The 27,926-nt window shown below is 54.5% G+C and overlaps 4 protein-coding genes across 5 annotated transcripts in view; all 4 read left to right on the top strand.

Moving 5' to 3' along the window:
• Positions 1–655: 655 nt before the first annotated feature.
• Positions 656–3,474, top strand: SYT8 (synaptotagmin 8). The gene is made up of 8 exons (XM_074585690.1): positions 656–773; positions 1,134–1,291; positions 1,422–1,517; positions 1,763–1,930; positions 2,117–2,284; positions 2,480–2,597; positions 3,015–3,148; positions 3,241–3,474. The coding sequence occupies exons 1-8, from the start codon at positions 656–658 to the stop codon at positions 3,472–3,474; spliced, it is 1,194 nt and encodes a 397-aa protein (XP_074441791.1).
• A 4,182-nt stretch (positions 3,475–7,656) lies between these two features.
• On the top strand, positions 7,657–13,636 carry LOC141741610 (uncharacterized). The gene is made up of 6 exons (XM_074582457.1): positions 7,657–7,738; positions 8,147–8,192; positions 8,655–8,753; positions 9,682–9,771; positions 10,794–10,978; positions 11,183–13,636. Exons 3-6 carry the CDS (start codon positions 8,666–8,668, stop codon positions 12,032–12,034), a joined length of 1,215 nt encoding a protein of 404 aa, XP_074438558.1. The 5' UTR covers positions 7,657–7,738; positions 8,147–8,192; positions 8,655–8,665; the 3' UTR covers positions 12,035–13,636.
• A 1,686-nt stretch (positions 13,637–15,322) lies between these two features.
• On the top strand, positions 15,323–21,489 carry TNNI2 (troponin I2, fast skeletal type). Of its 2 annotated transcripts, XM_074585701.1 has the most exons (7): positions 15,323–15,592; positions 17,423–17,452; positions 19,651–19,692; positions 19,993–20,121; positions 20,531–20,620; positions 20,755–20,931; positions 21,245–21,489. In XM_074585701.1, exons 4-7 carry the CDS (start codon positions 19,999–20,001, stop codon positions 21,341–21,343), a joined length of 489 nt encoding a protein of 162 aa, XP_074441802.1. In that variant the 5' UTR covers positions 15,323–15,592; positions 17,423–17,452; positions 19,651–19,692; positions 19,993–19,998; the 3' UTR covers positions 21,344–21,489. The 2 variants fall into 2 exon arrangements, with proteins under 2 accessions (XP_074441802.1, XP_074441801.1); XM_074585700.1 differs by lacking the exons at positions 15,323–15,592; positions 17,423–17,452 and having other exon boundaries at positions 17,628–19,692.
• Positions 21,490–22,269: 780 nt separating this feature from the next.
• Positions 22,270–27,926, top strand: part of LSP1 (lymphocyte specific protein 1) — a 51,858-nt gene continuing 46,201 nt past the window's right edge. Inside the window, exon 1 of the mRNA XM_074585694.1 lies at positions 22,270–22,436. Within this exon, the coding sequence (XP_074441795.1) occupies positions 22,357–22,436 (80 nt within the window). The 5' untranslated portion in view covers positions 22,270–22,356. The remainder of the gene's footprint in view (positions 22,437–27,926) is intronic.

The following is a 27,926-nucleotide window of genomic DNA, read 5'->3' on the forward strand; positions in this document are numbered from 1 at the left end:
GGGAGAGCAGTAGTGAAAAACCATTTGAAGCCTTCCCTTAAGCTGCGTCAGCGTTGCCATGTGCACGGGTCAGGCTTACGCAAAGTTTCCGAGCCGGTGTGACCCCAGCCTGGTGGCACCACTGACATCTGCAATGCGGGCACCAGCCCCACTGCAAGCCCAGGAGCAAACCCTCCGGCTCCTCAGCCCTGCGAGAGGGGGGAAAATAGCCAAAAAAAAGGTGTTAGCTAATGGTGAGGCTTGCCTGGGGCTGAGCAAACCCTTCAGCTCATGCTGCCTGGCCAAGGAGGAGCCAGCACAAAAGAGCTCCTGGGTTTTTTTGCCCTACAGACGGGTGATTCCTCTTCTCAAAAACAAAGGAAAACACCCTAATCCATCCGCCTGGCTCCCTCCCCTTTCCAAAGACAGGCTTGCAGGGATAGGATATGCATGAGAAGGCTGTAGGCACAGAGTCCTCCCTGCCGGCAGCTCCCTGCGGCTCCATTTCACACCTCATTGCCAAAGTGGCCAAGCCCTAAATGCTTACTCTGGGCTCTTATTTTAATTGTGTTTGCTCTCATTAGAGCCCTGGGCCACTGGCAGCACACGCACCACTGGAAAGGAAATCCCCACCCTGTTAACTTTGCTTGCCTCCCCAGGTCACTCCAGCTTAGCCATGGCGGTGGCAGCCACGAAAGGCAGGGCGACGGCCTCCCGGCTCACCAGCAGCCCCATGGCCATGGCCACCACGGCTCAGCCGGGCTTCCTGGGTGGCTGGCTTAGCCAGATCCCATGTGAGTATGGCAGTGCTTGCCCTGGTCTCTAAGGCAGCATTATCTGGGGGGGCTCCTGGACTCTGAGGCTGTGTATCCATTTTTCTTTCCCTCCAAATCCCTTTTTCTGTCGGGGTCCATCGGGGTGGGGATGCTGCAGAGGGATACCGTGCCGTTCCGGGAGCGCAGGACGTCTTTGCTGCCCATTTGGGGAATGGTCTCCAGCTGCAGGCTCCCTGCATGGGGACTGTCCAGGATTATAGATACAATTTTGAAAATACAACTCCTTAATGCTGAAGCACCAGGAAGGAGTTTGAATGCACTGGGTTTTGCGTGGTTTTAACTCTTCTGTCCATCTCCATTCCCCAAATGTCACACCAGTACCCAAATGGGCGCTCATCGCTGTGGCTGTGGCAGCGGCTGTTCTCCTCCTCCTCTTCCTCATCTGCATCATCAGGTGCTGCTGTTGCAAGAAGAAGCCCAAGAAGAAGGAGAGAGTCAACTTGCATGCTGTCAGCAGCTCCACCACGGCCAGCCTCGTGCGTCCTGCTGTCCCCTCTCCCCCAGCTCCCTCCTTCCTGAGAGGTTTGCTGCCGTGCTGCCCGGTCCTGGGGGTGGCCAGGGATGTGGCTGAGCATGTCCTGAGGGTAGTGCTGCTCTCTGCTGCAGGTCCAGCCCGAGATGGAGGACCTGGAGAGGGGTGTGGAACCGACAGGGCGAGGAAAGCTGCAGTACTCCCTGGAGTACAACTTCCGTGCGCAGGAGGTGGGGATGCTTGCGGCTGTGGCACGGCAGGGAAAATGCTTTGTTCCTGCATGGTCCCATTTTGCTGCCCATTGGGGTGGACCATACCCTCCTGCACATCTCCCCCTGCCCACAGCCTGCTGGCTCTTACGCCGAGGTGGTGTGGAGGCGTCCTCCCTGCTGCACTTGCTTGCTTCCCACTGAGCCCCTGGTCATCTGTCCCCATCCTCCTCCACCTGGTGACCTTGTGCATCACTCCTTTTAAGCTGAAAGTCGGCGTGAAGCAGGCAGCCGAGCTGAAGGCCATGGACAGCGGAGGTACATCCGATCCATACGTGATCGTCTACCTAACGTCTGATAGGAAGAAGAAGTATGAGACCAAGGTTTACCGCAAGACCCTGAACCCCGTCTTCAATGAGACCTTCACTTTCCTGGTAGGAAACTATAGCTGAAGATGTTTTTTTGGTCCCACCAAGACCATTGCATGGGCACTGCTCCCTGCAAAATTGGGATGGGGAAGCATCAGAGAGAAAGACCTGTTATTGCATCCACCACCCTGTCCCGTGGGGCAGGAGCTGCTACTGAGGAGTGTGTCCAGGCTTTCGGGTCCTCCCCTGCAGGTACCCCAGGCAGAGGTGCCTGAATCCACACTGGTGATGCAGATCTATGACTTCAACCGCTTTGCTAAGCACAACATCATCGGTGAGGTCCGGCTGCCCCTGGCCAGCGTCAGCCTGCAGCATGTCATTGAGCAGTGGAGTGACCTGGCGGTAGCCAGTAAAGTGGAGGTTGGTCCTGGCAGGTGGGAAACTCTGCTGGGAAGGATGCACTGTTGCTTTGCTTGCCACCACCCCAAGAAGCAGGCTTGTAGGGGCAAGCATGAAGGTGGGGGAGACCCAGGAAACTTGGGGCCAGACTGGTGGTCCAGCCCTAGGTGAGCCAGCTCCTCTGCCCAGTGCTCATCGCTGGCATCTCTCCATCAGGAAGAGCAACTGGGTGAGATCTGCTTCTCGCTGCGCTATGTCCCCAGCACTGGCAAGCTGACGGTGCTCATCCTGGAAGCCAAGAAGCTGAAGCAGATGGACTCTGATGGGCTCTCAGGTCAGCAGGGGCTGCTCATGCTCAGATCTCCCTACTCCTGCCCAGGCCTTAATGGCACCAAGAGCTGCAAAGCCTTGAAAGCTCTTGGTGCCAAGACCTGCTTCCTGCTGCCACCACCATACCCAGCACTTGGCTGGCTCCCAGCCTTCCCTATCACAGATACTCTAGCTTTGGACAGAGGTATCTCCCAGGAGGAAATGTCATGGCTGGATGGTATGGGGAGCTCGTGGCAGGAGGAGGCAGGGGGAGGTGAAGTCTGGGGTGGCTGGCAAGGGGAAGAGTGGTCGATACTCACCATGAGGAGTGACAAATGGGATACCATGCTCTGCTTGGGAATGCTCTAGGGAAGCTGTTTTGTAGCTGAGCTCCTCAGTCAAAAATTGTCACTTGTGCCAGCCATGTCCTCTCTCTCCTCAGATCCTTTTGTTAAGGTGCATCTCATCCTGAACAGGAAGAAATGGAAGAAGAAGACGACAAGTGTGAAGAAAAATACCTTAAGCCCTTACTTCAATGAGATGTTTGTTTTTGAGGTGCCTTTCAGTCAGATCCAGGTGGGTTTCCCTGCAGCGCCCAGGGCTGAGTGAGTCCCTGGTGTGGCAAGCCCCCTCCCACTGACTGTCTTTCTTGTGTCCTTCTCCCGCAGAACGTGGACGTGGTCATCTCCGTCTGGGATCATGACAAAGTGACCAAGAATGAGCCCATTGGCAAACTCTTCCTGGGCTGCCGGGCCACAGGCAACCAGCTGCGGCACTGGTCCGACATGCTGTCCAACCCACGCCGGCCCCTTGCCCAGTGGCACAGCCTGCAGCCCCCAGATGTGGTTGACAAAGCCCTGGGGCTGAAGTCCCACCTCAAGCTGCCCCTGCCACCCAGATAGTGGGGGTCTCCTCCGCTATCCGGGGCGCAGGACAGAGGGCTTGTGGAGGGGTGAGGGGCTTCTGCTCAGCAGCATCTAGACGTGTTTGTCCCACCTCAGTGTCAGCAAAGAGGGGACTGGGGGCTCTTTCTGGCCAAGAGGTGATCTGGCTGCTGGTGCAGCTCATGCCCTATGTAATGCCTGGAGTGGAGCAGCTCGGCACCCCAGGGCAAGGCTGGACGTGGAGCAGAGGATGCTAGATGGGACGGCGCGGATGCAGGAGCCGACTCATCCCAACCACTCATGGGCCAGGGGAACAAATACACAGAGCTTCAAGCTCATGCAAAACCATCGAGTCCATTGGTATTTTTCAAGCAGAGGACTAATGTGCGGGCAGCCTGGGGTGGGCAGTTTCTTTGGTTGTGAATAACTTGGCAAGAGGCGAGTTCTTGGAAAGGCTTTACGTGTCCTGGGAAGGCTTTTAAACAGGACCAAGACCTTGAAACACCCTAAGAGGCTTGAGAGGAGAGAAAGAAGACAGGCTGGTGAGGAAGGTGTTGGAGACTCAAGGCTAGCTCTTTAGTGCCTCTGCAATAAGCAGGCTCTGTGTCCTGGCTAGAGGCTAAAATGGTACAGCAAAATCAGCCACTGGTTGTCCACACGGCTTCACTTTCAGCCCATTTCCAGTCTGTGCTGACTTGTGCGCCCCAAGATGTGACTCAGAGTATGGGACTCACCAGCAACCATCCCCACAGACCGTGCAGATGGGGCAGCATAGTGGTGGCTCCATCCACACCGTGTGGTTCTACTGTGCTGGCACAGCAAGCTTTGCACTCCTGGCACCTGGAGGTGCTCCAGGGTGGAGGGGCTGAGGTTCTCGCTTTCATGCCATGATCAGATCACACTACCCTGATGAAGGCTGGGTTGCAGCCCTCACGTCACTTCTGGGCAGGTTTCACGTAATCTGGGAAGTTTTTGCGGCCACATGTCCTGCCCTGTCCTGCTTTGTGGGGCTTTGGGGTGGGGGCTACATAAATAAAGACCCCTCCTAGAAGGATGAGGACATTGGAGAGGTGCCACTGTCCCTACCCGTCCTTGAGTATGCTGCAGTTTGGAGTGGCTTGGGAGCAGCTCCTTGGAGCCATCTGCAGGAGGAAGCTCGCTGCATTTGGGGGGGAGGAGGGAATCACCCTTACTCCGAAATACTTCTGCTACAAAGCAGCCAGAGCACACAGAAGATTTAGGCTCATGTCATTGTATTTTGGCCCATAAGAGAAAAGGAATGTAGAATAATAATAGCTATTGCCCTGGCTCTGGAGGGGAGAGAGCCTGGCGCATGAACGAAGAGCCATTAATATTGAAAAGCAGTTAATCTGCAATTACCCAGAGCTCCACGGAGCAACCACCCGAGAGTTAAACAAACATGGTGAAGCTGAGGAAGATTATGAAAACTCTCGCTAGAGATTAATGACCTGAGTTTAACCGTAAAAAGCTGCTGCGTCTGCTTCTTGATAAATATTCTCCAGGCTTCGCCGTGGCCGTGAGGAGGGAAAAAATGACAGGGTGGTTTCGAGATGGCTGTAACAACTGGAGTGTGGCTTCTGATGGGCAAACAGCATCTGCTGGCGTCTGCTAATGAGATGGAGGAGAAAATCAGTCACCTGAAAAAGACTTCTAAAGGGAGGCTTTAAAGCCTCAACCTTCAGCCTCAGCCTTAAATCAGGTTGGAACAGGCCGTGCAGAAAGGAACTTCTCTGAAGGGGGTTTGGGGTGCCAAATCTGTTGCCAGGTTGGGTTTTGGTGATGACGTGTGGTGATTTAGGGCCATGCAGGTCCCAGAAGGGTTTTAGAGGTTCTGGGAACAGGACACTTCTCGTGTGTGTGTGTGTGTGTGTGCGTGTGTGCACGCGGGTGCTTTTCCCAGCCCCCTTTTTTGAAGTTGTGGCCTTGAGGTTCACTGCAAAATTTACGGAGCTGGGCATAAAAGCATGTGGATATTAGTCCCGACATGGACACAGCTGAAGAAAGTGCAAGGACATCCCCTCCTTGAGAAAGGTTACCCCCAATACCGGTGCCCACCGCTCCTCTCTCCAACTTTGGCCTCGCTCAGAGCCCAAATCACCAGTGCAGTCCCAGGTGAGCAGAGCCGGCGAGGGAAGCCGGTGGCACTTTTCTGGGGGGAACCAAGGACCTTGGGAGTGAGCACCCAGCGGGGCCAGCTCCAGGCAGCCTGAGCTGGTCCTTGGTGCTGTGAAACTCAGCAAACAGACTTGTTTGCTCGACAGGGAGAGGCGAGCGGGTGGGGATGGTCTCCACCCAGCTCCGGTTTTTAATGCACCGGCAAGGCCGCTTTCTTCCTCCATCATTGCTTTTCCTTCTCAATCTGCCTTGTGCTCTCACAACAAGGCTTTGAGCGCTCTCCTCCTCTGGCAGGATCCTTTTTCTATCTGCTGGCAGCTGTTTGAAGGAGGGTTGGCAGAGCTGAACTTTGTTTCATGGCTTATTTCACCCAGAGTGAATGCAGCCCTCTCGGGAGCCTCTTCACAGGAAAGAGGATGGCCCCATCTCACATGCAAGCAGCTCCTTTTCACCTTGGCCTTGGCAGGGCCAGTTGTCCCCCATCCGCCAAGGCCAGATGTCTGAGCATCTCCTGCCCAACCGATGCTCCTCGTGTACTTGGAGCACCTGGGGCAGGAGGATTCCCCAATGAAAGATGCAACAAGAAGAGAAGTTAAAGGAGGGAGACGCCAGCTCCTCCTCAGCTTGTGTCTGTGCTGGATTCCTCTGTCTGCATCTAGAGGGCAGGGCAGGTACGTGCTCCAAGCTGGGTCTCCGCGTCATCTGGTCTGTGGCCACTGTAGAGCCCCGCCAGTCAAGATTCCTTCTTCTGGAGATGGAGCGTGTGTGCGAGAAGGAGAGAAAGCTGTGATGCCCTGGTGAAAGCCTGTTCCCATTGCCGCAAAACCAGTTGGTACCCAGGCAGCGATGCTTGGTGTGTTCACGAGGCTGTTTCCGGGAGGCAGGAGCCAGCCTGATCCTGCAGCACAGAGGCAAAGGGTTTTTTGCTGGTGGGTTAAGGGGGGCAAAAGCAGGAATCCAAAGCCGGTCTGAATGGTGTGAGGTGTCTGGGTGGAGGGTGGGGAGTTCATTCCTCTGCTTCATGCAAGGGATGGTCCCTCTGCATTTAATTAGCAGCTTTGCAGGATGGTGGCAAGGCAAAAAGCAGGGCTTGGGCCAGGGAGAGGCCTGTTAAAGGAGACAAGGAGGACTGAAAATCAAGGTGTTTGCTATTAAGATTTATAGTCTCAATTATTTACATCCAGATTCTGACCTCCAGAAGTCCCTCCCAAAGCAAATTATTCCCTCATTCAGTGATTTTTATGATATTTGTTCCTCCACTTCAGGAAACCAAACAGAAGAGCCACACCAGAAATGTGTGGCTCCACCACTTATATGTGCTTGTTGCCAGTCATCTGCCATGAGACAAAAATGATTATGGGCTGTCATCGTTCAGCCTGGGTATGCGCTGGCTGTCCTCCAGCCACAGATTTTTTGGCTGGTCTCACAGTTTTTGAGAGCTGGAGAGTATCTAAGCTTTTAGATTTTCTCACAAGGAGCAGGCGTGCCCGTTTTACAAACATTCGGTAACTAGCATCACTATGCCTCACCATTTTATGGCTAAACGTGTACGTTGCCACGCACAGAAACTTTTTATGAGCCTCGGCTCCTGGATTTGCAGGGTCTGATGCAGATTTGCAGCTTTTTCTTTTAAACTACATTGTTCTCCTTTGCGGTTGCGGCGGGAGGGGGGAGGGAATACGAGGATGCCTCCAGGCTCAAAACCCAGAGGCAAAGCCAGAGGACGGTTGGCTTGTGTTCGAGGCTCTCGCAAAGGAGTGGGGGTCCCTGCAGCCCCCCCGGCTATGCCGGGGTTCCCCGTGGGAAGCTGGCGGCGGGTGAGGGTGGAGGGAGGCCCCCCACAAGGGTCACCCGAGGTTTGCGAGGCGGGTGGGACGAAAGCCGGTGCCCCCCGGCCGCAGCAGAGGAGGGGATGCATCGTGGGCTCCCCGTCCCATGCCCGGAGCCCCGCCGTGTCCCGCTCGCTCTCGGGGAGGGGGGCGGGGGGGAGGCACGGCCACTCTTCCTACTGAAACTACATCTCCCAGGCTGCCCTGCACGCTGCCTCCCCCCTCCCCCGCCCCCCCGGGAGGGCTGCTTGCGGGAGGCGGGGGGCAGCCGCCAGCCCCCGGCCCCCGCCGGCCGTGGCATCCTGCCCTCGCCGGGGGTGAAGCACGGCGGCGGGGCGGGACGCGGGGACGGGGGGCACGGGAAACTTTGCGGAAGGGTCCTGCGCGATGCGGGGTGGGAGGGACGGCTGCGGCCGGCCAAGTGGCCTCTGGGAAACTCCGGTGGGAAAGGGGGGTGCTGGGAAGGGGTGCTGGGAGAGCTCCCCCCCCCTCCACCCCTCGCCGGGGGGAAAGGGGTGGAGGGAAGAGGTGGGCGCGGGGGTCTCTGGGGGAGGTGCACGGGAGGGAGGGGAGGGAGAGGGAAGGGGAGGAAAGGGGGGCGGTGGGGGGGCTTTGTGCTGAAGCTGGGAGCGGGGGATGGGGGGGAGAGGGGAGCAGGAGTGGGGCTGCGGGGTGGTGCGTTCCTGCCTTTCGGGGTGATTGCTTCCTCCTCTGCCCTGGCCCAGTCTGCTGTAGGTGGGACTTTCAGTTTCTCCGGGAGAAGTTTCTCAGGCAAGGAGCCCTGCCGCTATCCCTACCCTTATCCCTACTCCTTTCCCTATCCCACTTTCCCTACCCTTCCCCCCCACCCCCGCTTTCCTGACCCCTTTCCCCTGCCCATACCTTTTTTCTCTGCCCCCTTTTCTCTGCTCCCTTGCCCCTACCCCGACTGCTGCTGGGGCTCTTGCATCTGGGAGTGTTCCTGCCCCACACTGGGCTTGTTTTGCTTATGAATCAGCCTGGTGACACAGAGGTGTTTTTAGGACCACTTTACATCGCGGTGCAGCTTTCACTGCCGTGGACAGGAAGGCAAGAGGGTTTCCCTCATGGGGTAGCAGCCGCCTGCCCCAGATGGTCACATCCGACAAACAGGACTGATAAGGGGTGTGCAGAGACGCTCCCCGATGGCTTCTTCCATTGAACTTTGTGGACAGACCTGAAAAAGCTTAAACCTCCCATTTCTCCGGATTTCAGGTCTTGTCAGGATGGAGCCTGGGGAGATGCAGCACAAGGATTTCAGCGCTGTCATGCTGCCGGGCAAAAGATGCCCCCCAAAGAAGAACGGCATTACGGGTGAGTGGATGCCCATCCGTGACGACTTGTTGCATGTCAGCAAGACAGGGGTTTCTCAACCAGCCTTGCTAACTTCACACAAAGGTGATGAAACCCCTGCGGGCTCTTATTGCAGTTCAGTTTGAGCAGAAACAAACACGAAGTCAAGTAGGAATAACAGTTCAACTGAGCTGAAATGAGGTCTTGACCTGCAAACACCACAACCCGTATCTTAAAAATTTTAAGTCCTGTGAGCAGTGTCTGGGAAGATGGTAGTTTTGCAAACAAGTGTTTCATCACCCTGCTCATAAACAGGGACGTTGCGGATGTCCCCGTCTGAGCCAGTTATGTGCGGGCAACAAGCCCTCTGTGGGAAACGGGCACTTTGAGTAGTGAATTATGCATCGTTTGTTTAGGATGAGAAGAATTGCACCCTTGGAAGAGCCAGTTCTCCTCATTGCCTGTGAAGGAGGTGGCTGCCTCAGGTAGCGGCTTCTGCCCAGTTGGCATTGGGTTTGCCCTGGATGGAGAGCGTTTTCCTCTTAACTTACATAAAAGGCAGAGCAGTTTTGACAGACGAGCATGAATTTTGGCATGAAGGATGTCACTTAAGACAGCCCAGTTAAAATGCTTGGCCTTGGTGCTATAAAAAGCTGGTGGGGAACTTTACTCTGAATGTGACAAAGGACACGTTCACATCTGCAAAGGCCAGAAACAAAATCCTCTGAAGGTGTCTCTGCTTTGGTTGCACTCATCCCACACCACCCCTGACTTTTGGGTGTGTGCTAAACTCAGGTCTGCCTCTCTAGGGGCAAACTCTTGTCTCAGATAGATACCCCCTGAAGTAAGCAGCGTTGGGGATGGTGTTGAAAGATGCTCAGTGGGGTTGGGTGTTGAGTTTTCCTGGCTCAGCCCTCTCCTAGTCTGAGCTCATCCTCTCCTGTCCCAGGCCTAATTGCGAAGCACCTCCAGAAGACCTTCCAGAGGCCCATCGCTTTGCAGCTGTCTTCTCCCATGGCGCTCTCTCAGTGTTGTGCAGGTAGGTGAGGCTGCTGAGGGCCTTTGCAACTCCCAGCTTTTTTTATACAATGTGATGTCTGGGGTCACACAGCACTTGCAAAAAGCCAGTGAGCTTGGAATGGGTAAGTTCTGGAGAATCATTCCCTACATGGTCACCGGTTTGTAGGGCAGTCACTGACCTTGGGGAGAGGAGACCTTTGTGCTTTATTGCTTTTTTTTTTGGAGCTCTATGGCTACTTTTTTTTTAAATTTATTTATTAACACAGTGTTCTTGCTGCTGCTTAGTTTTGACACAGAGAGCCTGAAAGACCTTTTGAGAGTGCAGACATGTTGCAACTGTACTCATTTGAGCACACAGTGGTCTCATCCTGTTCTCCAGACACGTTCTGGGTCATGTTTTGTTCATCAGCAGGGTTTGAGGACGTGCAGACACACACAGGATTGTGATCAGGTGTCAGGTCACCATGGTAATGCTATCCAGGGGTAGGCTCGGAGGAAATGCTGGAGGGATCACCTTAGCTGCTGAAAGCCTGGGCACAGACCACGTTGGGCAGAGGTGTTGGCTGTTGGCTCTCCAGAGGGCCTGCCAACTCAGCTTGGGGCCATGGAGAGTGGGGCAGGCTGTGGCAGGGTCTGAGGCACCTTCTGGTCCAAGTGTCCAGGGTGGAAGTGGGAAAAGCTCCAGCGAGGAGTGAGACCTGCGCCTGGGGCTGAGCTGGGAACCGAGTGATCCTAACCCTGGCTAACACAGCATCTCCATCGCTGGGGACTGAAGCTTCATCCAGAGGGGTTTTCTGTTATTTGCCCTCTCCCTCCAGCTGCTCTTCACCCCTTTGTGTTTTCAGTTTGAAAGGCCATCCTTCTTGGCTCCAGCTTGCAATGAGTTGCAAACCCCTCCAGCAGCCCACACTGAAGAGTGTCCCTCTGGAGTGGAAGGGATCATTAAAATACCTTGTTTTTCTTCAAGGCCAGTGTTCATATTAAAAACACCTGTGTGTGAGTACTTGTGCGTGTCCATATGGAGTTGTTCTGTTCCTACAGGCTCTTGTCCAAACTTGGTGATGAGTAAAAGTGAAGCACATGAAGAGAACCATGGGGATGTGGTGTCCATAGCTGTGCAGCCCAGCAGGACACACCGGTCACTCTGCTTAGTGCCATCAGCAGAAGAGGACCACCGCTCCAGCAAGTTGGCATCCCAGGACTGGCAGAGTGGTTTGCAGGTCCAGGTGAGCCTTTACGGCGTGTTTGTGCCTGTCCCAGGGGAACAGGATGGCTGGGCATTTGGGCTGGTGATGTGCAAGGTCTTCAGGGCCTTTGGTGTCTCCAAGTGTTTCCGTGCGCAAAGCCAGCTGCCAGCTGCCAGTCTCCTTGCTCATGCAGCTGGAGAGCCGAGTTTCTGTGGTCTCACCAGTCCTTTCTTTTTTTTGCAGATGGAAGAAGCTGAGCATGGAGGGGCAGCCCACAGGACGGGGTCCCTGGGACGGGCATCCCATTCTTGTGCCCTCAGATCGGGTCCCACCTCTGCTCCTTCCCTGCCTTGTCCAGCTGACTCCCCTTCCAAGGCCAAGCTCCCCAGCTGCTTCTCCATCTTCTCACCATCGCCACAGGGCTCCAAGCCTGATTCCAGACCCCTGCCTCATGCCAACTCTAAGAAATCCCTCAGGGGGAGCTGGAAGAAGAACCTGCATCCTGAGGAGCCCACCGGTCTGAAATCAGGGGAGCCTGCATGTTCCCCCTTCACAGGACCCATCATTGCTCGGATAACTGATGGCATCTACCTGGGGAACCTCAACGCTGCCTACAGCGGGCGGGCGCTGTGCACCAACAGCATTGACAGCATTGTCGACATGAGCAGCCTGCCCAGTGACTGCAGCCTGAGCATCATCCCCTGCACGTGCCGACGGGGAGGGTTCAGGCACAATTGGTCACGCCTCAAGGTTGACATCCAGGCTCCGCTTCATGGGGATCATCACAGAAAGGGGCAACCCTGCTTCCGGGACATCAACGAGTGCATTGAAGCCTCGCTGGAGAAAGGGAAGCGTGTCCTCATCCACTGCAGGGATGGTTACTCTCTAGGTCCTACTTGCGTCATTCAGTACCTCATGGTCAAGCACAGCATGAGGCTGCTGGCAGCCTACGAGTTTGTGAGGGCACGGTACCCGCTGAACATCCAGGAGTGTCATCAGGACCTGCTGGTGGGTTTGGAGATGTCCCTGCAGCCTGGGGCCATCAACATCACGTGCCTGAAGCACTCTCTTTCAAGGAAGATGGCATGGAGCTAAACGGACAGGGTGGCTGTGTTGTTTGTCAGTTGCCCTGAAGAGGAACAGCCAAAAGCCTTAACTCCATCTCATGGGTGAACGTGGTGACTGTAGCTGTGGGGTATGTAGGACAGCACTGGCACAAGAGTCAAAGGCAATGGCCTTCCTTTGTAGCAGTTCCTAGAGGCTGGTGCTGGCAGAAGTAGAGCGTGGTGAGCTCTTTTAGGGATACACTGGAGGGAGAGGGAGCGCTCCATGCAGGATGGGAGCCATCTGCTGTGCTTTGGTCTGATGTGATTTTGGGAAAGCAAAGGGAAGTCAGACACTGGTTTGCTCAGCGTTCCTGCCACAGTTTTACCGTGAACTCAACTGCAACAGAGTTTTTTATTTTGCTGCTTGTTTTTTTTTGCTAACAGTGTCATCCTTGGAAATAAGAGATGTCATCTGATGTCATGTCACTCCATAGTGCCTGTCCACTTGATGCTTGTAGGATGTTGAAGAGGAGGCAAGGTGTAAGGGTGTAGGAGATGGCCACGAGGGAGAGCTTGCATGGATCCATCAGCCTAGTCCTTCCAACACATGGTGGTTCCCTGGAAGAGCCTGGCCCAGAAGTGCCAGACATGAGTCTCTCAAAAGCGTAGGGTAGAACCTCCTGTATATGCCAGGTCTTCCCTCTGTCTGGCCTTGCAGCGTGGGGAAAGCGCTCTGGGACCGGTGGGCCATACTAGTGGTGCATTCCACTAGCATGAGTGGAGGGGAATGAGGGAAGGGAACAAGGTCATCTGCACTCCAGGAAGGGTACTCAATTGTGAACAATGTGTCCACTCCCAGCCCCTGTGCGATACCCTCACTCATGCTTCATATTCACAGAGCTGAGCCCTCTCTGAAGGACTTGCCTGGAGCTTCTTTATGTCTTCCTTCAGTTTTTCTGCAAGGAACTTGTTCATTCATCACTCAAACACTTGCACTACTTCCTTTGCAAACCTTTGTCTTTCTTAATGTTAACCATAGCTCATACTTTGGGACGTTTTTGTTTTTCTTTTCTTCCTGGTCCTCACTGGGTTTATTCCTCATGACAGTTTAGGTCTGGAGCCTCTTTCCTTTTTTGGGAGGGCTGCCCTACAGCTTAACCTCTGTGCAAGGAAGCTCCAGGGAAAGCCTTATGCAGACTTGGAGGCTCAACCTTCTGCTAATCCTATTACCACACCTCACCATCCACTCCTCCTGTTTCCTACAAGCACATCTGTTTTAGCCAAAATTTGGCTCATGGGACTTCTTTCTTTGAACTTCTTTATTCAACTGTTTTAGGCCAATATTTCCCTATCATAAGGTGATAACCAAAACCTTGAACTCAGAGCAAATCTCTTTTGCTGTGCTACGTGCCTTGACTCCAGGAGGTCCAAAAAGCTTTCATTTCACAGGGCTGAAGGAACCTCCTGATGTGTGGGGAATTTTTGAACGGATAACCCTCCCAGTTTGGTCCCTCCACCAAGAGCTGAGCTGCTCTTTGGAGGACCAGTGGGCCAGCAGTAGCTGGAATGTGTGTAGCTGCGTAGGGAGCTAAAGACAACGGCTGTAGAGACTTTGGAAAGAATAATAAAGAGTCGGTTTAACTCTTGAGACAACTATGGCTTATGGAGTTGGCACTGAGAGGAGAGGTAAAGTGGCTTAACTGTCCCAGAATGGGTGATTTCTGCTGTTGGCTGTTGAGGGTGGCTGCTGTCTGTCTGCAAGTGTACTTGCTTTGGTTTCTTTTTTTTTCATTTTCTGAGAAACTGGCTGTAGCTGGGACAACTAGACATTCCTCCTGCCCAACTCTGTTTTTGCTGAAGTCCAGATGGGAGATGGGTGCAGGGATGCCTCTGCCAATGACTCCTACTCTGCAGCTGCAGTGAGAGATGCTCCTGGGGGGCAGAAGCTGCCGGATCTTAACCTCCGTGTTTACTAGGTGTGCCTGGAGCTGTAGACCCCTGTCTCCATTAGACCTCACAGTCCTGGGGATGTGGATGTGCAGGAGGTGAGTGAGGAGGCTTGGATCGGTCTGATCCTCATTACAGCTCTTCTCCAGCCCAGATCCTTCACTAGGTGCTGACCCACAGCCATTGCAGTGAGAGCCCAGATGAGGGCAAAACCAGCCAAAACCTCTGCTGAAGTGCACCTTCGCTGTGCATTTCCAGGAGCCTTGTGGTGGATTTTCAAGGGGGTAGCTCAGATCTACAGCCCAGCATACATCGACATGGAGATGTTTGCTACCCAAATGATCTACCTCTTGACATTTCAGAGGGACAAATCCAGCCTTGTCCACACTAGGGGTTTCTTCCTCCTCCACTGGCTACGGGGGCAAACCCCTGCAAGTCACCAGCCCTGTCTCAAGGACTTGCTCTTCCTTCACCAGCATCTGTAGCATTACTTGCATGATGCTAAAGGTGGTGAAACAGGAAGCTTGCAGGGGCAGATTTGCCGCTATCTATATAACCTCTGAGAGGCGCCTGGAAAATATTGTCAGGGCCACATCTGAAGCAGCCTAAAAAACCCCGGCTGAAAGGGGAGGGAGCGCCTTGGCTGGGGGAGGAGGGCAGGAGCTGTTTGGGCACATCTCCATGGGATCCCGCCCCCTTCCCCCCCCACTACATGTGCTGTGACTGGGCTGGTGAATATTTCCAGCTACATTTCCACCTGCCTCTCCCTCGGATCCGTGGAGATACGGATCTGGGGCATCCCGCAGCAGACGTGGTGGGGTTACCTTTCCTTGCTGGTAGCGTGGGGCTGCTCCCCGATGCTCTCCTGCTTCTCCCCAGCCCCTCCATGGCAGTGAGCCCTGGGGCTGCCCGCAGCAGCTCCACTGGCTTGCTTTTTAAAAAACCTTAGTTGTGTTGAAATATTTCACAAGGCGGGGGAGCTGCAAAGGCTTCCCGTGTGGTAAGTGAGGTTAAAAGAGCATGCCAGCGATGGATGGCTCGCTCAGGGATTGCTCTTGCAACGTGCCATCGGCGATGGATTGAGGGGTGCTCTTTCCCCTCTTCATTTCTGAAAGGCAGAGCTGCTCCCAAGCCCTTGTAGGTGAACGGAGCTGTGCCCCTGTCCATGGATAAGCCCCTCTATGTCTCCAACAGAAAATTTTATTAGAGGCCTGGCAGATGGATGGCTGTGCATGGGGAGCCTGCGCTCCCTACAACCTTGGAGCCATATCTAGTGTCGCAGGTTGATGGGAGGAAGAGCGGGAGGGAGGAAGGCTCCCTCCTCGGCTCTCCTGAGGAAGAGCACCTCCCTGGCTCCTCCGGGGTGGCTCTGCTTCCCCACCCCACGGGGAGATGTCCTCCCCCTCCCCACCCCTCTGTCCCCGGAGGCTGCCCTCTCCTCCGGGGCTGCCTGCCTGGCCTGCCCCAGCCAAGGGAGGTGCACAAGGGACTCTTGCACATCATTGGTCTGAGAAGGTCTCCATGCCCTTAAAGAGAAGGTGGATTTTCTGCTGAGCCACCCGAGAAGCCCTTTTATACCTCCTTACTCAGCCAGCTGTCTGCGGCTCTCCAGTCCGTCTTGTCCGGCCAGCAGCGCTCTGGTTTTCTCTTCCAGACTTGGGTGAGCTGTTTTGCATGTCTCTTACTGACCCAGCTTGCTCTTAAGGGTTGATGGGGGAGCAGATACACTCACCTGAGTTTTAGGGAGATAAATGCCAGGTTGGGGTGACCTGCTGGGAGAAACGGGGGTGCTAATAAAACCTTCTCCACCCTTTGCCTGCGGGAGAGGGTCCGCGCATCGGAAAGTCTCCCTCTGTCTTTTCCAGTGACCTTCTTTCTCTTTGGTTTCATGCCTTCCCCTCCCTTGGTTGGTTTTGCTCTCCGGCTTGAGTAGCAAGGGCAAGGCTCCCTGACGCTGACCTCCTAGGGCCACAGGATGGGGGATCCTTGCCTGCAGTAACCCGACAATGCTCCCTACTTACATCCGACCCGGTCTTTGCAGCTCCTTTCTCCCCAAAAAACATCCTCTGAGACAGGGACGACATCCAAATTTACTGCTGTCCGCCTCCCCCCCCCCCCGCCAGAACAGGTGATTTACAGCCCACGTTGCAGGCAGCGAGCCGCAGCCCGGCGTTGTCCCCGCATTGTCCCCTCGCTTCCTCAGCGCTCGCAGCATCGCTGCTGCCGAAGTGGGTGCAAGCGGGCGCGGGGCAGGGACGCAAGTAAAAATAGCTGGCGTTCCTTGGCCGCCCTGTCCCTCAGCTGTAGCCCAGCCACCTGCGCTGGCTTTTGCTCCGCATCGTCCCGACCTCCCTGAGTCACGGGGGCTGGCACCGGGGAAAGGCTGCCGTCCGAGGAGACAGCTGCAGCTCCTTCTGCAGCTCCCTGACCATTTTTAGAAGCACTTTCCTCCTCCCCCCATCCTCCATCCTCCCCCCCCCCCCCCCCAAATAATGTGATGGGCCTGCACATTTTCCAGGATAAAGTTTCCTTGGCCCTGCAAGCTGTGCCTCCTCGCCCGGGCATGAGCCCCCGTTAATGCTTCACCTCCCAACAGAGCCTCCCAGGTCTGCAGATGGCAGTGTTTTGGGGTCTGCCTGCTCTGCAGAGGACTAGCTTAGTTTGGGCTCGACCAACACACATGCATCCTTCCATCAGGAGATACAAGCAGTAGATACTGCTCTGCTAGAAAAGTAAAATTCTCCTTGTGGGGAAATAATTTACCGCAAAACAAAGGTGCTCTTCCATCTCTTCCCTAATACGCTGCGTTGTACCTGTAAAATTTCCACTTAAAGGAAATGCAAGGAGTTACCTGGGGAAACTCTTTGTGCTTTTATGAATTCAACACCAACTTTCGACCCCGTTCTACTTCACCTGTGCTGAGGTTGTTGCAACAGGCTCCCCTGCCCCACACCATGGATGCATACACTGGCAGCAGCATCCTCTGAAGTCCTTCCTTGTCACCTGGAGTCGCTGCCTGGCTCTCTTCCCAGGGTGTCCCAACCCTCCACAGGCTTTGGGATATTTCTTGTTCATGAAGTAGGAAAGACTGCGGGGTAAAGTGAAGCAGTCAACTGGAAATAGCTTTTTCCTCTTTTCCCTTCATTGCATGAAGTGGTTTCCTGGGGGTCAAACAAGAAACATGCCTGCAGGAACTACTGTTACAAAGCTCTCTTTGTGACCGGACCAAACGGTGCTGGGGCAGAAGTCCCCTGATGCTGAGGTTTGTGTGGCTGTGAGTAGGTACGTCTTTGGCTCTCCTCCACAGACTGCAGCCTAGTTCCCCATATGATGAAAATTTGGAGAAGTTGGGAAATAAGAGCAAACCTGTTCCTCTTTTTTTTTTTTTTTTTTTTTTTCCTCTAGAGGAATCTTGCTTTATTTTTAAACCCAAAAAGTCACCACCAGCATGAATAACTGTGAACCTTTTTTTCCTTGGTTTTCATTGCAGGCTCACAACCATCTAAAGCAAGATGTCTGAGTAAGTTCCCATTTTTCTGTCTCTAATATTTGGTTGGCATTTAAAAGCTTTTGTTCAACTGCCAACTTTTTATGCGTGTTAAGATTCCTCGGCTTCTTTCCGATTATGATGCTAACTGCCTTTTTCTCCCCTTTCTCTTCCTTCCCTTCCTTGTCCATCTGCTTATCCTGAACAGTGAAGAGGTAAGTGTGTCTTGCTGAGTTTTTTTTCCTTCAGCAATGCTCGTGGCATCAATCCTGGCTTCACCATTCTTCCTTAGGAAAAGCAGCTGCTGGGGGTGTGTGGGGAAGAATGGTTCTTGGCAAGACTTTCTTGCTGATTCCTCCTGGTAAAGACGGAAAGTAGAAGAAAAATCCCTTTTGAAGGTCTTTTCTGACTCCTGTCTTGGAGTTGGATGCTTTTTTTCCTCCTTTCCTGTTTCCCCAGCTGGCCACGAGATGGTGCTGGGAAGGCGGTGGTCCAGAGCCACCTCTTCTCCATCATCCATCCATCACCCATCTACCAGCCAGCCCTTGGCTGAGCATCCTCTCGTCCTTCCCCCCAACCTAGCCCCTCACTTCCTGCCCACCGAGCACTGCCAAATCGCTTCCCAAAGGTGATCTGGTGAGCCCTGGATCCAGGGCAGTGTGAGCAGGGTGGAGGTTGCATCCTTGCAAGTTCCTCATGGCTTCTGGCAGAGCCGTAGCGGGGCTGGGCTTGAAGCCTGGGGGCGGCTGAGGAAACGCAAGGGAAGGTGTGGAAGAGTGGTGCATGGTTTTGTCACTCCGTATCTCCTCTTAGCAAGTTGCTCCATCCTTCATCTCTGCTTGACACCTCCCCATATGTCCAAAACAGTACAAGCTCAAGCTTGTTGTCACCAAGAGAAAAGAGGATTTCAGGGACACATAGAAGCTCCACAATATGGTGCTGATGTCCAACGGGTGCCTTGATTGCCCATCAAGCCCAGTGCCCCCAGGGGTGGCTGGGAGGGCATTCTTCGCTAAGGTACCAGTTTTCAGATGGAGAATAAGCCCTGGGCTAAGAGCGCTCAAGGGATCCACTCTCTTGTGGCCTGTGGCCGGATTCATACAGTGAAATCCTGACGGTTAATGGTGCGCTTCATCTCTGAGCTGGATGCTTTTCCTCTGCAGAGCCCTTCAGCCCTGTCAGGAGGGCTTTAGCACCATTTGCATATGCAAAACAAGTCAGATTTTGTTACATTTTACTCTGCAGATCCTTATCCACTTCCTCTCTATGCAGCACAGCTACACACCCCACCAGCGTATCAGATGTCTGGGTGTGCTTCCCTTGCCCCAGCCACACTCAGCCTTGCTTGGTCTTCTGGGCAAAATGCTGAGGAAACAGCTGCATTGTAGCGGCACAACAAGGTTGTGGCTTCTTTTATAAATAGAAGACCTGTGGCTGCTCTTCCAGCACATCGCGGGTACAGAAGGGCAGACTTGGTCTTCCAGGCTCATCTGGCATCCCAGGGAAGAGGGAACCAGTCTGCATCATGCAGACGCAGCCTCGTGGCCCTGCACGTCTGTAAGCCAGGGCAGCCTCCAGGCCTGCAGACCCCATGGTTGTGTCTGTCCTCCAGCTGTGACGAACCCCCCATGCCCTGGACCTGCCTCCCCAGTGCCCTAATGCAGCACATTGAAATACCCGTAACCGCCAGGCTGGGAAAGAGTTGCAAAAGGGGTTGCTGTTTCTCACAGCATCACCTTCGGTGGCACCTGCACTGGGTCTTTCAGCTCCAGGTATTATGCAGCCTTCATGTTTTTACCCATGTCTGGCCGTCCTTCTCACTCGTGTGCCAGGGACCGCTCAGAAAGACGTCCCACAGCTCCCGGGTGCCCAGGGGCATCAGGGTGGTTGAGTGCAAAGCAAAACACATGTCTGAGTGCAGAGAAAATCAGAGAAAAATCTGAAAGTCCAAAGAATTTATATGCACATCTTTGAGTTTGTTACCTTTTCCTGAGGCACTTCATAGGTTTTAGCTCTCTGAGGCTGGCAAAGCTGGGTTCAGCAGGGAGCCTCCTCTTTGAGTGATGCTGATTTGGGGACCAGTTGTGTGTCAAGCTGTACATCCCGGCTGGAGCCAACTCCCTGGCATGGCTGCAGATCCTTGGCAGACTGTGGGGTTGTATGCGTAAGGGGAATGGGAAGGGGCATGGGCACCTGATAACCTGCTTTTCTCTAATTCCTCCCACTTGCAGAAAAAAAGGAGGGCAGCCACTGCCCGTCGGCAGCACCTGAAGGTACGTGGCACTGCTGGGGCTGGGCGAGGTGTGTCCCAACCATCCCATCTCCCATCCTGAGCCAGCCAGCTCTCGGCACTCTCCCTCCTGGAAGAGGCCACAATGCACAACCTGGGTGCCCCCAACACCTTTCCCCAGTCCTTACCGGTTCCCTACCAGTACCCCTTGCTTGGAGATGCTGGTGTTGTTGGGGAGTTCCCCAACCTGCTTCTCCATCAGGGCTCTCCCTCCCTTGCCAACCCCTTCTGCCCTCCTCCCTTGCCTCCACTCCATGCTGATCATCCTCCTGCTGCCTTCCAGAGTGCTATGCTCCAGCTCGCTGCCACCGAAATAGAAAAAGAAGCAGCTGCTAAAGAAGTGGAAAAGCAAAACTACCTGGCAGAGCATTGCCCTCCTCTGTCACTCCCAGGATCCATGCAGGAACTTCAGGTAAAGACTTCTTTAACCCTTTCACTGTGCTGGAGCAGAAAGGATTTGGCTCCATCAGTCAGCCTGGTGGATCTAGATTGTCCTTCCCGTCTTGACCGCCTTCTCACCAATGGGTGCCCTGGAGCTGGCTGGATGTGGAATTGGCTTGAGAGACAGATGGGGTCTCTCACACAAAAAAAAGGGGTCTGGCTGGCAGGAAAGTTGTGTTTCTAATAATGTGTTAAGGCAGCATTTGCGTGAAGCTGGTAGCATGGAGACCAGGAGCTGGCCTATGAGCTGCCCTTCACCATCTGGTCTTGACCCAGTCTGGTTTTCTGGACTGAGGTCTTCCAGAGCCAGAGTGGTCAGGAGAGACAAATCACGTGCATGGGTCCTAGCAGTCAACATCCCTCTCTGCTTTTCCTTCCAGGAGTTGTGCAAAAAGCTTCATGCCAAGATAGAGTCAGTGGATGAGGAGAGGTACGACACAGAGGTGAAGCTACAGAAGACTACTAAGGAGGTGAGTTTCCCCTGGAGCCATCCGTCAGGGAAGCCTCCAGCCCATCCTTTGTGCCTCCCTGTGCTGCTTGGGTCCATCTCACGAAACCCACACCCTGCTCTCTCTCTGTCCTCCCCCATTTTGTGCCCCTGCAGCTGGAAGACTTGAGCCAGAAGCTCTTTGACCTGCGGGGCAAGTTCAAGAGGCCGCCACTGCGCAGGGTGCGCATGTCTGCTGATGCGATGCTGCGGGCCCTGCTGGGCTCCAAGCACAAGGTCTGCATGGACCTCCGAGCCAACCTGAAGCAAGTCAAGAAGGAGGACACTGAGAAGGTACTCCATCCCTCTCCCCTGTGCCCATACAGGAGTTGGCCCCAGTTTTCCAGGGCTCACACCTCCCTGTGTGATAGACAGGGTTGAGAGTGAGCCTTCCTCCATGATGTTCTTCCTGCTCAATATTGCCTCCTCTGGGACCCATGGTGTTGAAAGAGGAGGGTGAAGCCCACAAAGATGTACAGCATGAGTGGAATTTGGTTCCTTTAGCTGACATCGGGTTTTCCATGGGTGGACGGGTGAAGGGTCCTGCCTGGGTGGGTTCTCACCCCGGGGGACACTGCCTGCACCCATGTGCCCATCCCTCCCCCAGGAGAAGGACCTCCGTGATGTCGGTGACTGGAGGAAGAACATTGAGGAGAAGTCCGGCATGGAGGGCAGGAAGAAGATGTTCGAGGCTGGCGAGTCCTAAGCACCTGCCTCTCCACACCCGTCCTCTGCTCCCTCCTGTCCCCGCCGTCCCCCCGTGTTCAAGGGCACCGACTGGGTGCTGTTTCTCTCTGGTTTTGTGAAGAGCTGCGTCCTGGCAGCAGCAGTGTAAATAAAGCTTTGGCGGGAGAGGCGGGTGTCGCCTGCCTGGGGTGCCAGACCCTGACCCATGCCATGGTGCCAGCAGGGTCTGCCCCCGCCGTGGGGGTCCTGGTGGGGATGGGGAGGCTTTGGTGGTGCTGTGGGGATGGGGATGGGGGACCTCTCTGCTGTTGGTCCCCCCCCTGAAGCTGGGGATGCTCGTCCCCCTTGTTGTAGGGAGGAAAGGGTGAGGCTGTGTCACCATTTTCTGCTGGCATCCTCGCACCAGGCTGTACCCACCAGGCTCCTGGCCACGTCCTTCACTGGTGGCAAAGAGTCCAAGCCGCAGGAAGTGTTACAGAACATCAACAGTGGGAAGCCACAGGGAAGGGGCAGAGCTGGGACGGGAGGTGACGGTTGATGGCTGCAGGGCAGAAGCAGGCCCTTTGGCTCCAGCAGGCTTTGAGAGGTGCGAAGTCAGGACAACCTTGGCAGCTCCTGCGGCAGCACCCTGGTACCCGGTGCACTGTTAGGGTGCTGTGATTTAGAGATGCTGGCTGTCCCCAAAGTGGCATGGACAGCTGGGGGAGCAGAGGGTCACCCCTCTCCCTGACATGGTGCGATGTCCGTGCCCCCTGCTTTCCATTTGGGTTAGTCCAGCACTTTCTGATTTCAAGCTGCCGGCAGAGGCAAAACCTTGAAATAGTCCCTGAAGTAGTGGTTTAAAAAAAAAAACCAAACAAAAAAACCCCCAAATTTGCCTTCCTGCTGGCCTGCTCCCATCCCCCCAAACCCTCAGCCCTTGAGGTTTCCGGCACGGCTCACTTCTGCCGAGCACAGGAAAAGTGAAACGGCGGCGTCGGCACCCTTACGCCGGAGCTGCCTGTGGGGCCACCGTGCCGGCCAGGGGAGAAGATGTCAGACTCGGAGGGGTGCCAGGAGGGTGCAGAAGGTGTCAACCAAGTGGCAGATGAATCCCCCGGGGAGAGCGAGAGGTGAGACCTGGGGACTGGGTACCTCAATGGCATGGCTGCCTTTCAGTCCCAGGAAACTGGGAGGCTGTGAAACTGGGAGGGGTGATGGTGGGAAAGAAGGATGCGCGGCCAAAATGATGATGACCCATGAGGCTGAAATGGGTCAGGTGTTCCAGCAGGCTTTCGACAAGCTCCTCCAGCTAGGGAGAGACTTAGACTTCCTAAAGGTCTCGTTTCCTTTGAACTTCAAAGCCTTTGGAAGGGGGTTTGATCAAGTGGAGAATCACAGCTCCAGCAGCAGGCAAGCTCAGCAAGGGGTCTGGCGACCTGGACCTGCTCCGCAGTTGGAATCAGCCCCATCTTTAAGACCAGTGGGTGGAGATCAGCCGCCTCCTCTCCTTGCAGTGATCGCTGGACACACCTGATTTCTTGCTGTGTCTCCCATGCCTCTAACCGAATTAACTCGACGATGTTTCAAACTAATTGCTGTAAGCTTATAGATCTCCCCCTGTGCCTCCACTCTGCTTTGTTGTTTTATCATCAGAGACTGTAAATTTTGGGGTCTGTTTGCTCCAACGCAGACGGCTTTCCATGGGGGTTAAAAGGCGACACGCCAGTAGCAGAGACCGCATCTGTCTGTGGTGGAGGCAGAGATGAGCTTGGCTGAGGTATAGCACCCAGAAGGACTCAGATTTGGACTAGATTCAGGCAGAGCATCCAGGGAGCTTGGGGGGGTTGCCTGATTTTTCACCTCCAGCTTCAAAGCTCGCATTAGCATTTCTCCCCAAGGCTCCTGAAAGCCAGCTCAGTTAATGTCGATATGAAAAAAACAAAACCCCTTGAGTGACAACAAGAGGAGAAAGGTGTGTCATCTCCTGTCACTAACGGTTGCAGTAGGTGTTTTGGCTGACACCTGACAGCAATTAGCCTTGGCTGAAGACTTGACTGGAAGCTTCAAAAGGTGCTGGAAGGCTCTGTGCATGACTCCCTGCTGAAACAAAGGGGAAGCCTTGGCTGCTGGGGGAGCGCAGGAGTTTATCAGTGTGGGCTATGGGATTCCCAGCATCGCTCCAGCTGGGCCATGCCTCCGCCGCAGGCTCAGCTCACCTTGGAGGAGCAAGGAGCAGATGCTGGGGGCGGCCCAAGGCGGTTGAGCCTTTCTGCTCCCCTCTTGCTGCGGCGGGCGCAGGTACATCGGCACAGCCGGGGCAAGGCGGTGGGGGCTGCTGGTGAGGCAGATCCAGCTTCCTCCCTTCTCTTTTTCCTGGTGGAGTTTCAGCTAAATAAGGGGCTGTCTGGTGGGGGGTGTCTGTTCCGTACCGCTCCAACCCTGACTGCCTTTAGAGACTTGTTCAAAAAAATGCGTGTGTCAGGGTGGCACAGGCCTTCCTCCCTAGCTGTGTTTTAGAATTTTGATGAAATACGAAACTCAATGGGAAAGAAGTAGTGAGCAACAGTAACTTCCTTTTTGTTTCTAAAATATGGAGAATTACTTTCCCTCCCAACCTGTGTAATAGTTTCATGTGCCGCTCTAAAATGTCCTATTTTTACTTGTGCCGTTTTAACCCCGGCTAGGCTCTGGTGATTTGCGCTCCCAAAATGGAGGAAGGAAGTGTTTGCTTGCTGTGTGGGGGCTACCTTTTCTCACCCTGTGGCTAGCTCAGCTCTCTGATCTCCTCTCCTTGAGGACTCTTTTCAAGCTGACCCGCATATAAGTGCGGTCAGGACAGTGCTCCTAAGACAACTTAAGGTGCGCTGGGGATGTGAGCAGCGAGTCTTGTGGTGGAGCTGCCAGGAAAGTAAATCCCAAGGCTCCTTTGTGTAAAAGCACAGCGAGGAGATATGGGGAGAAAAGAGGTGCTGGGTTTGCTTGAACAACAAATCTTATCTACTTAATGTGCCCAGTGTATATAGAAGAGGCGTTTGCATTAGAAAATGTCCTAGAAATCCTAATTTGGACATAGCTTACTCTGTTCTAGCATACAAACGGGGACATGCTGGCAAAGTCTTGCTGATGCCAGTGTAACACCACCCAAACCAACCTGGTGTTATGGTCTCTTTGTGAGCTGGAATTGCTCTATAGGAAACCACCCTGGTGTAAGCCTGATGTGGAGCCTACCCAAAAGAAGTGAGAAGCTGGGGTGGGCTCTGGGGAGGTGGCTGCTTGGGTTGTCCTGCCCTGATGGGACAACACCGTGCGGGATGAAGGAGCCGCCCCTCCTGCCTTGATGGTGGGAGGCTGGGAGCCCGAGGTGTGAGGGAAGCCTGCCTTATACCAGGGATAGATAATCCTATGTGTATTGGGTCTGTTGTTCAGAGCACTCTCCACAGAGCTCTGGAGGCTTCAGGCAGCCCCTGACCTTAGTTGCTACACCCATGGCTGCGCACATCCCTACAGCTTGGGCTCTGGTCTGCAAGATATTTGCACCTGAGCAGGAGCACGGCTCACGAGGCAGGTTTCTCCTGCCTTATGGGGTCTGAGATGAGAGATTGGTTTCTCCCAGACTCCGCCATCTCCTTCCTTCTGGGCCTTCCAACCCCTTGAGCTGCAGGGAGCTCCTGGCAGCCCATGTATGGTCACCGCCTAGGGAGAGGCTCTGCTGTGCTAGCAAGCCCCAGGCTTTTCTTTGCCATGTCTATCCCCAGCTGTCTTGAATTCTCCAGATCCTTAGAGGAGTCTCGAGGGCCCTTGCTAGGGTGACTGCTGTTGCTAAGTATACCCGTGGTTGGAAGGAGGTTGTCTGGGAAAACTGATACGTGGAGAGTCTTTGGACCCCTTGGCACACCAGATTCCTTGGGGGAGGGATGGAGGGATGGCTGATCCCTGCTCAGCAGTAACTGGTCACAGTTTGACCCAGCTGGGCTCATTAAAGTGGAAAAATAGTAGGGAAGCGAACAGGGGAGGGCCAGATGGATAATTTAATGAAGCTGGGCAATACTTTAGCATTTCCAAATTGGATATAGGTGCCCTGGCCAGTGGCATTAGGGATAAGGAACTATCTCTAATTATAGGGAGGTATCAGGTGCCTTCAGTGCCCCTTTCTCCTTGCCAAAAAAAAAAAAAAAAAAAAAGGCTAGCTTGCCTTGCCTCTGAGCTAAGTTTGCAATGTAAAGCTATGGCTTTGGAGATGTGTTAAAGTAAAGTAGGGCGTTGCCCAGCAGCCTTTATTTAAATTTTACTTTTTTTTAAACCACAGAAGACTCTCTGCTGGCTGGAGGGCTGGCTCTTTTAAAACTCTTTGGGTGAAGTCTGGCTCTGAAGCCTGTGGGAATCCCTTTGCCCCTGGATTTTGGAGAGACCTGTCTGAGAGGAAGGCTGGGCTGGCTGTCCCAGGGGCCATCCTGGGGGCTGCTAAGAGCAGGTTTTGCCAGAACGGCATTGCTGGGGTGGGGTGAAAAAGCCCTTCTGCGGGTTGAAAAGGCGCTGGGGCTCCTGCTCCTCTGGAGGGAGGGAGGCAGAGGCACAGCACCGGCTGCCCCCTGGGGCACCCAACCTTTCTGGTTGTGGGGGGCCCAGCTATCCCCTGGCTGCACCCCACGAGGGGGCGAGCTCTGCTTGGCCTGATTGTTTGGCAACACCTATAAATCTGCAGCAATGAGGAAAGTTGAGATGCCCAGGCAGAGTTTTAGGGTATGACAGGGTTTTACTGCTTGCATGCAGGCATTGGGCACCCTCCAGGGTGGGGGTGTCCCCAGGGTGGGGGTGTCCCCAGGGTGGGGGTGTCCCCAGGGTGGGGGTGTCCCCAGGGAGAGCTGCTGCCAGGGGATACGATTGCATTTTGGGACAGGGTCGTGTCCTGGCCTCAGGATGGAGAGTGGGGTCAGCTCAGTGTTCACAGCCACGCTGCCCACGGGGGTGTAGCTGCATGGGCTTTCCCAGGTCTGCTGCGGCTGAAACAGGATGAGTGCTGCTCCGTGGGCACGGCTGAGTTAAGCCTAGAGATATACAAGGTGTGTGGAGGGATAGTTTGGGAAGGAGGGAGGAAAGAGGGATTTGTTTTTCCCCCATTGGTCTGGGCATCCTCCCTGGCCATGTGGGTTTTGTACGGTGTGCTGCTTCAGGGGGTTTCAGGCCTTTCCCAAAATCTGAAAGCTGTTTTTCTAGCAGTAACTGGAAGGGTAGAAGGTATGACAGCTGGATCAATGGCAGTGAAGTGGTTAACCCTGGCATGCCCTGGGGATCCGGGGCCCCTCTGCTCTGACCCCCACTGACCCCGCTAACCCAGCCCTGGCCGATACTCTGCCTACATTCCCCCTTTGCATCCATCATCCCCGTGACTGCGGGGTCTGTGCAGCAGCTGAGTGGGCTCCTTGCTGCCTCGGTGCTCTCCCCAGAGCTGGGCTTGCTCCCAGCTAGGCACTCATCCAGCCTGGCTGCTGCCTGTGTTGGGACACTGACTTGCATCTAGGCAGACTGCCTGGCCAAGACATGCTCTGAGGCCTCGGTGCTGTGTTTTCATCGGGAACAGCTTTTTCCTTGGTGGGGGTGGAAGTCCTGGCCCAAAGAAAGTTGTTGCCCAGGCTCCAAGGGGGCATTGGTGGCTGCCAGGCTCTTGGGACCGTAATCTGGCTGACAGACAGTGCAAACCTGCTGTTGTCTTCAGGGGCTCAGGGGAAATGTCACAAGGATTTGCTGCTCTCACTTCATCTTCCACATGCTGCCCTCCTGGTACAATCCGGCTACACGAACTTGTCTGGGAAAGACAGTGCCCTCTCGCCCAGCGCAGAGCAGGGAGGACTCCGCTCTACCTGAGGCAACACCCAGCTTGTGCAGGACCTACTGTAGTTCCTGTTCCCTTCCAACAAGCTCCTCATCAAGCTGGGTCTTTGGGCTCTCCAAAGAGGTGCTCTGGCATCCTTTGGAGCTGTATGCATGAGGAATGGGTTCTCATGGTGTGCCTCTGTTCTCCTTAAGCCCTTCATAAGGAGAAACCTTGAGGATGTACATCAATAAAAGGAAGACATGGGGGTGTATTTGTAAGATAGGGACTCAGGGGCCTCTTTACCCAGGTTGTGCTCTGGATCATGGCCATCTGGTATATGGGCCAAAAATATGTCTTAGGAGGTGCTGTGCATGTTGTCAGTCAGATGTCCTGCACAGCGTGACTGCAGTGTGATCAGTACTAAAGCAGCACCTACAGTGCTCAGCCAAGGTCAGGGTGTCACTGTGGTGGGTGCTCTGTGGCTATCCCAATGGCCTACCATCTCAGGGCAAAGAGGACAGCTTATCTCTACTGCAAGACGAGACAACTGAGGTTGAGGTGTTTAGGAAGGGGAAGAGATGCCCTAACCGTAGGACTTGCCCACTGTGGACTGTGTACCCAGAAGAAGTGGTTTCATATTAGACCCATGTGACATCTACCAGGCCTTGGCAGGTGTCTTAGGTAACCCAAGGCATCCTCAGTGGCATTTGACACCTATGTTTAGGCACCTGAATTGCTCCTTAATTTCCCCATGTCACCTAGGAACGCAGGCCACTGCTGAGGTTTGAACCAAGCTCTGCTGAGGTTT

The sequence above is a fragment of the Larus michahellis genome, chromosome 4 (genome assembly GCF_964199755.1).
Source record: "Larus michahellis chromosome 4, bLarMic1.1, whole genome shotgun sequence".
Lineage (NCBI taxonomy): Eukaryota > Metazoa > Chordata > Aves > Charadriiformes > Laridae > Larus > Larus michahellis.

Coding starts and splice junctions, on each gene's coding strand:
- SYT8 (XM_074585690.1), top strand. CDS start 656: ATGGCGGTGGCAGCCACGAAAGGCAGGGCGACGGCCTCCCGGCTCACC. Junction 774..1,133: donor CTGGCTTAGCCAGATCCCAT/GTGAGTATGGCA, acceptor ATGTCACACCAG/TACCCAAATGGGCGCTCATC. Junction 2,285..2,479: donor CGGTAGCCAGTAAAGTGGAG/GTTGGTCCTGGC, acceptor TCTCTCCATCAG/GAAGAGCAACTGGGTGAGAT.
- LOC141741610 (XM_074582457.1), top strand. CDS start 8,666: ATGGAGCCTGGGGAGATGCAGCACAAGGATTTCAGCGCTGTCATGCTG. Junction 8,754..9,681: donor AAAGAAGAACGGCATTACGG/GTGAGTGGATGC, acceptor CTCCTGTCCCAG/GCCTAATTGCGAAGCACCTC. Junction 10,979..11,182: donor AGAGTGGTTTGCAGGTCCAG/GTGAGCCTTTAC, acceptor TTTTTTTTGCAG/ATGGAAGAAGCTGAGCATGG.
- TNNI2 (XM_074585701.1), top strand. CDS start 19,999: ATGCTCCAGCTCGCTGCCACCGAAATAGAAAAAGAAGCAGCTGCTAAA. Junction 20,122..20,530: donor GATCCATGCAGGAACTTCAG/GTAAAGACTTCT, acceptor TTTTCCTTCCAG/GAGTTGTGCAAAAAGCTTCA. Junction 20,932..21,244: donor AGAAGGAGGACACTGAGAAG/GTACTCCATCCC, acceptor TCCCTCCCCCAG/GAGAAGGACCTCCGTGATGT.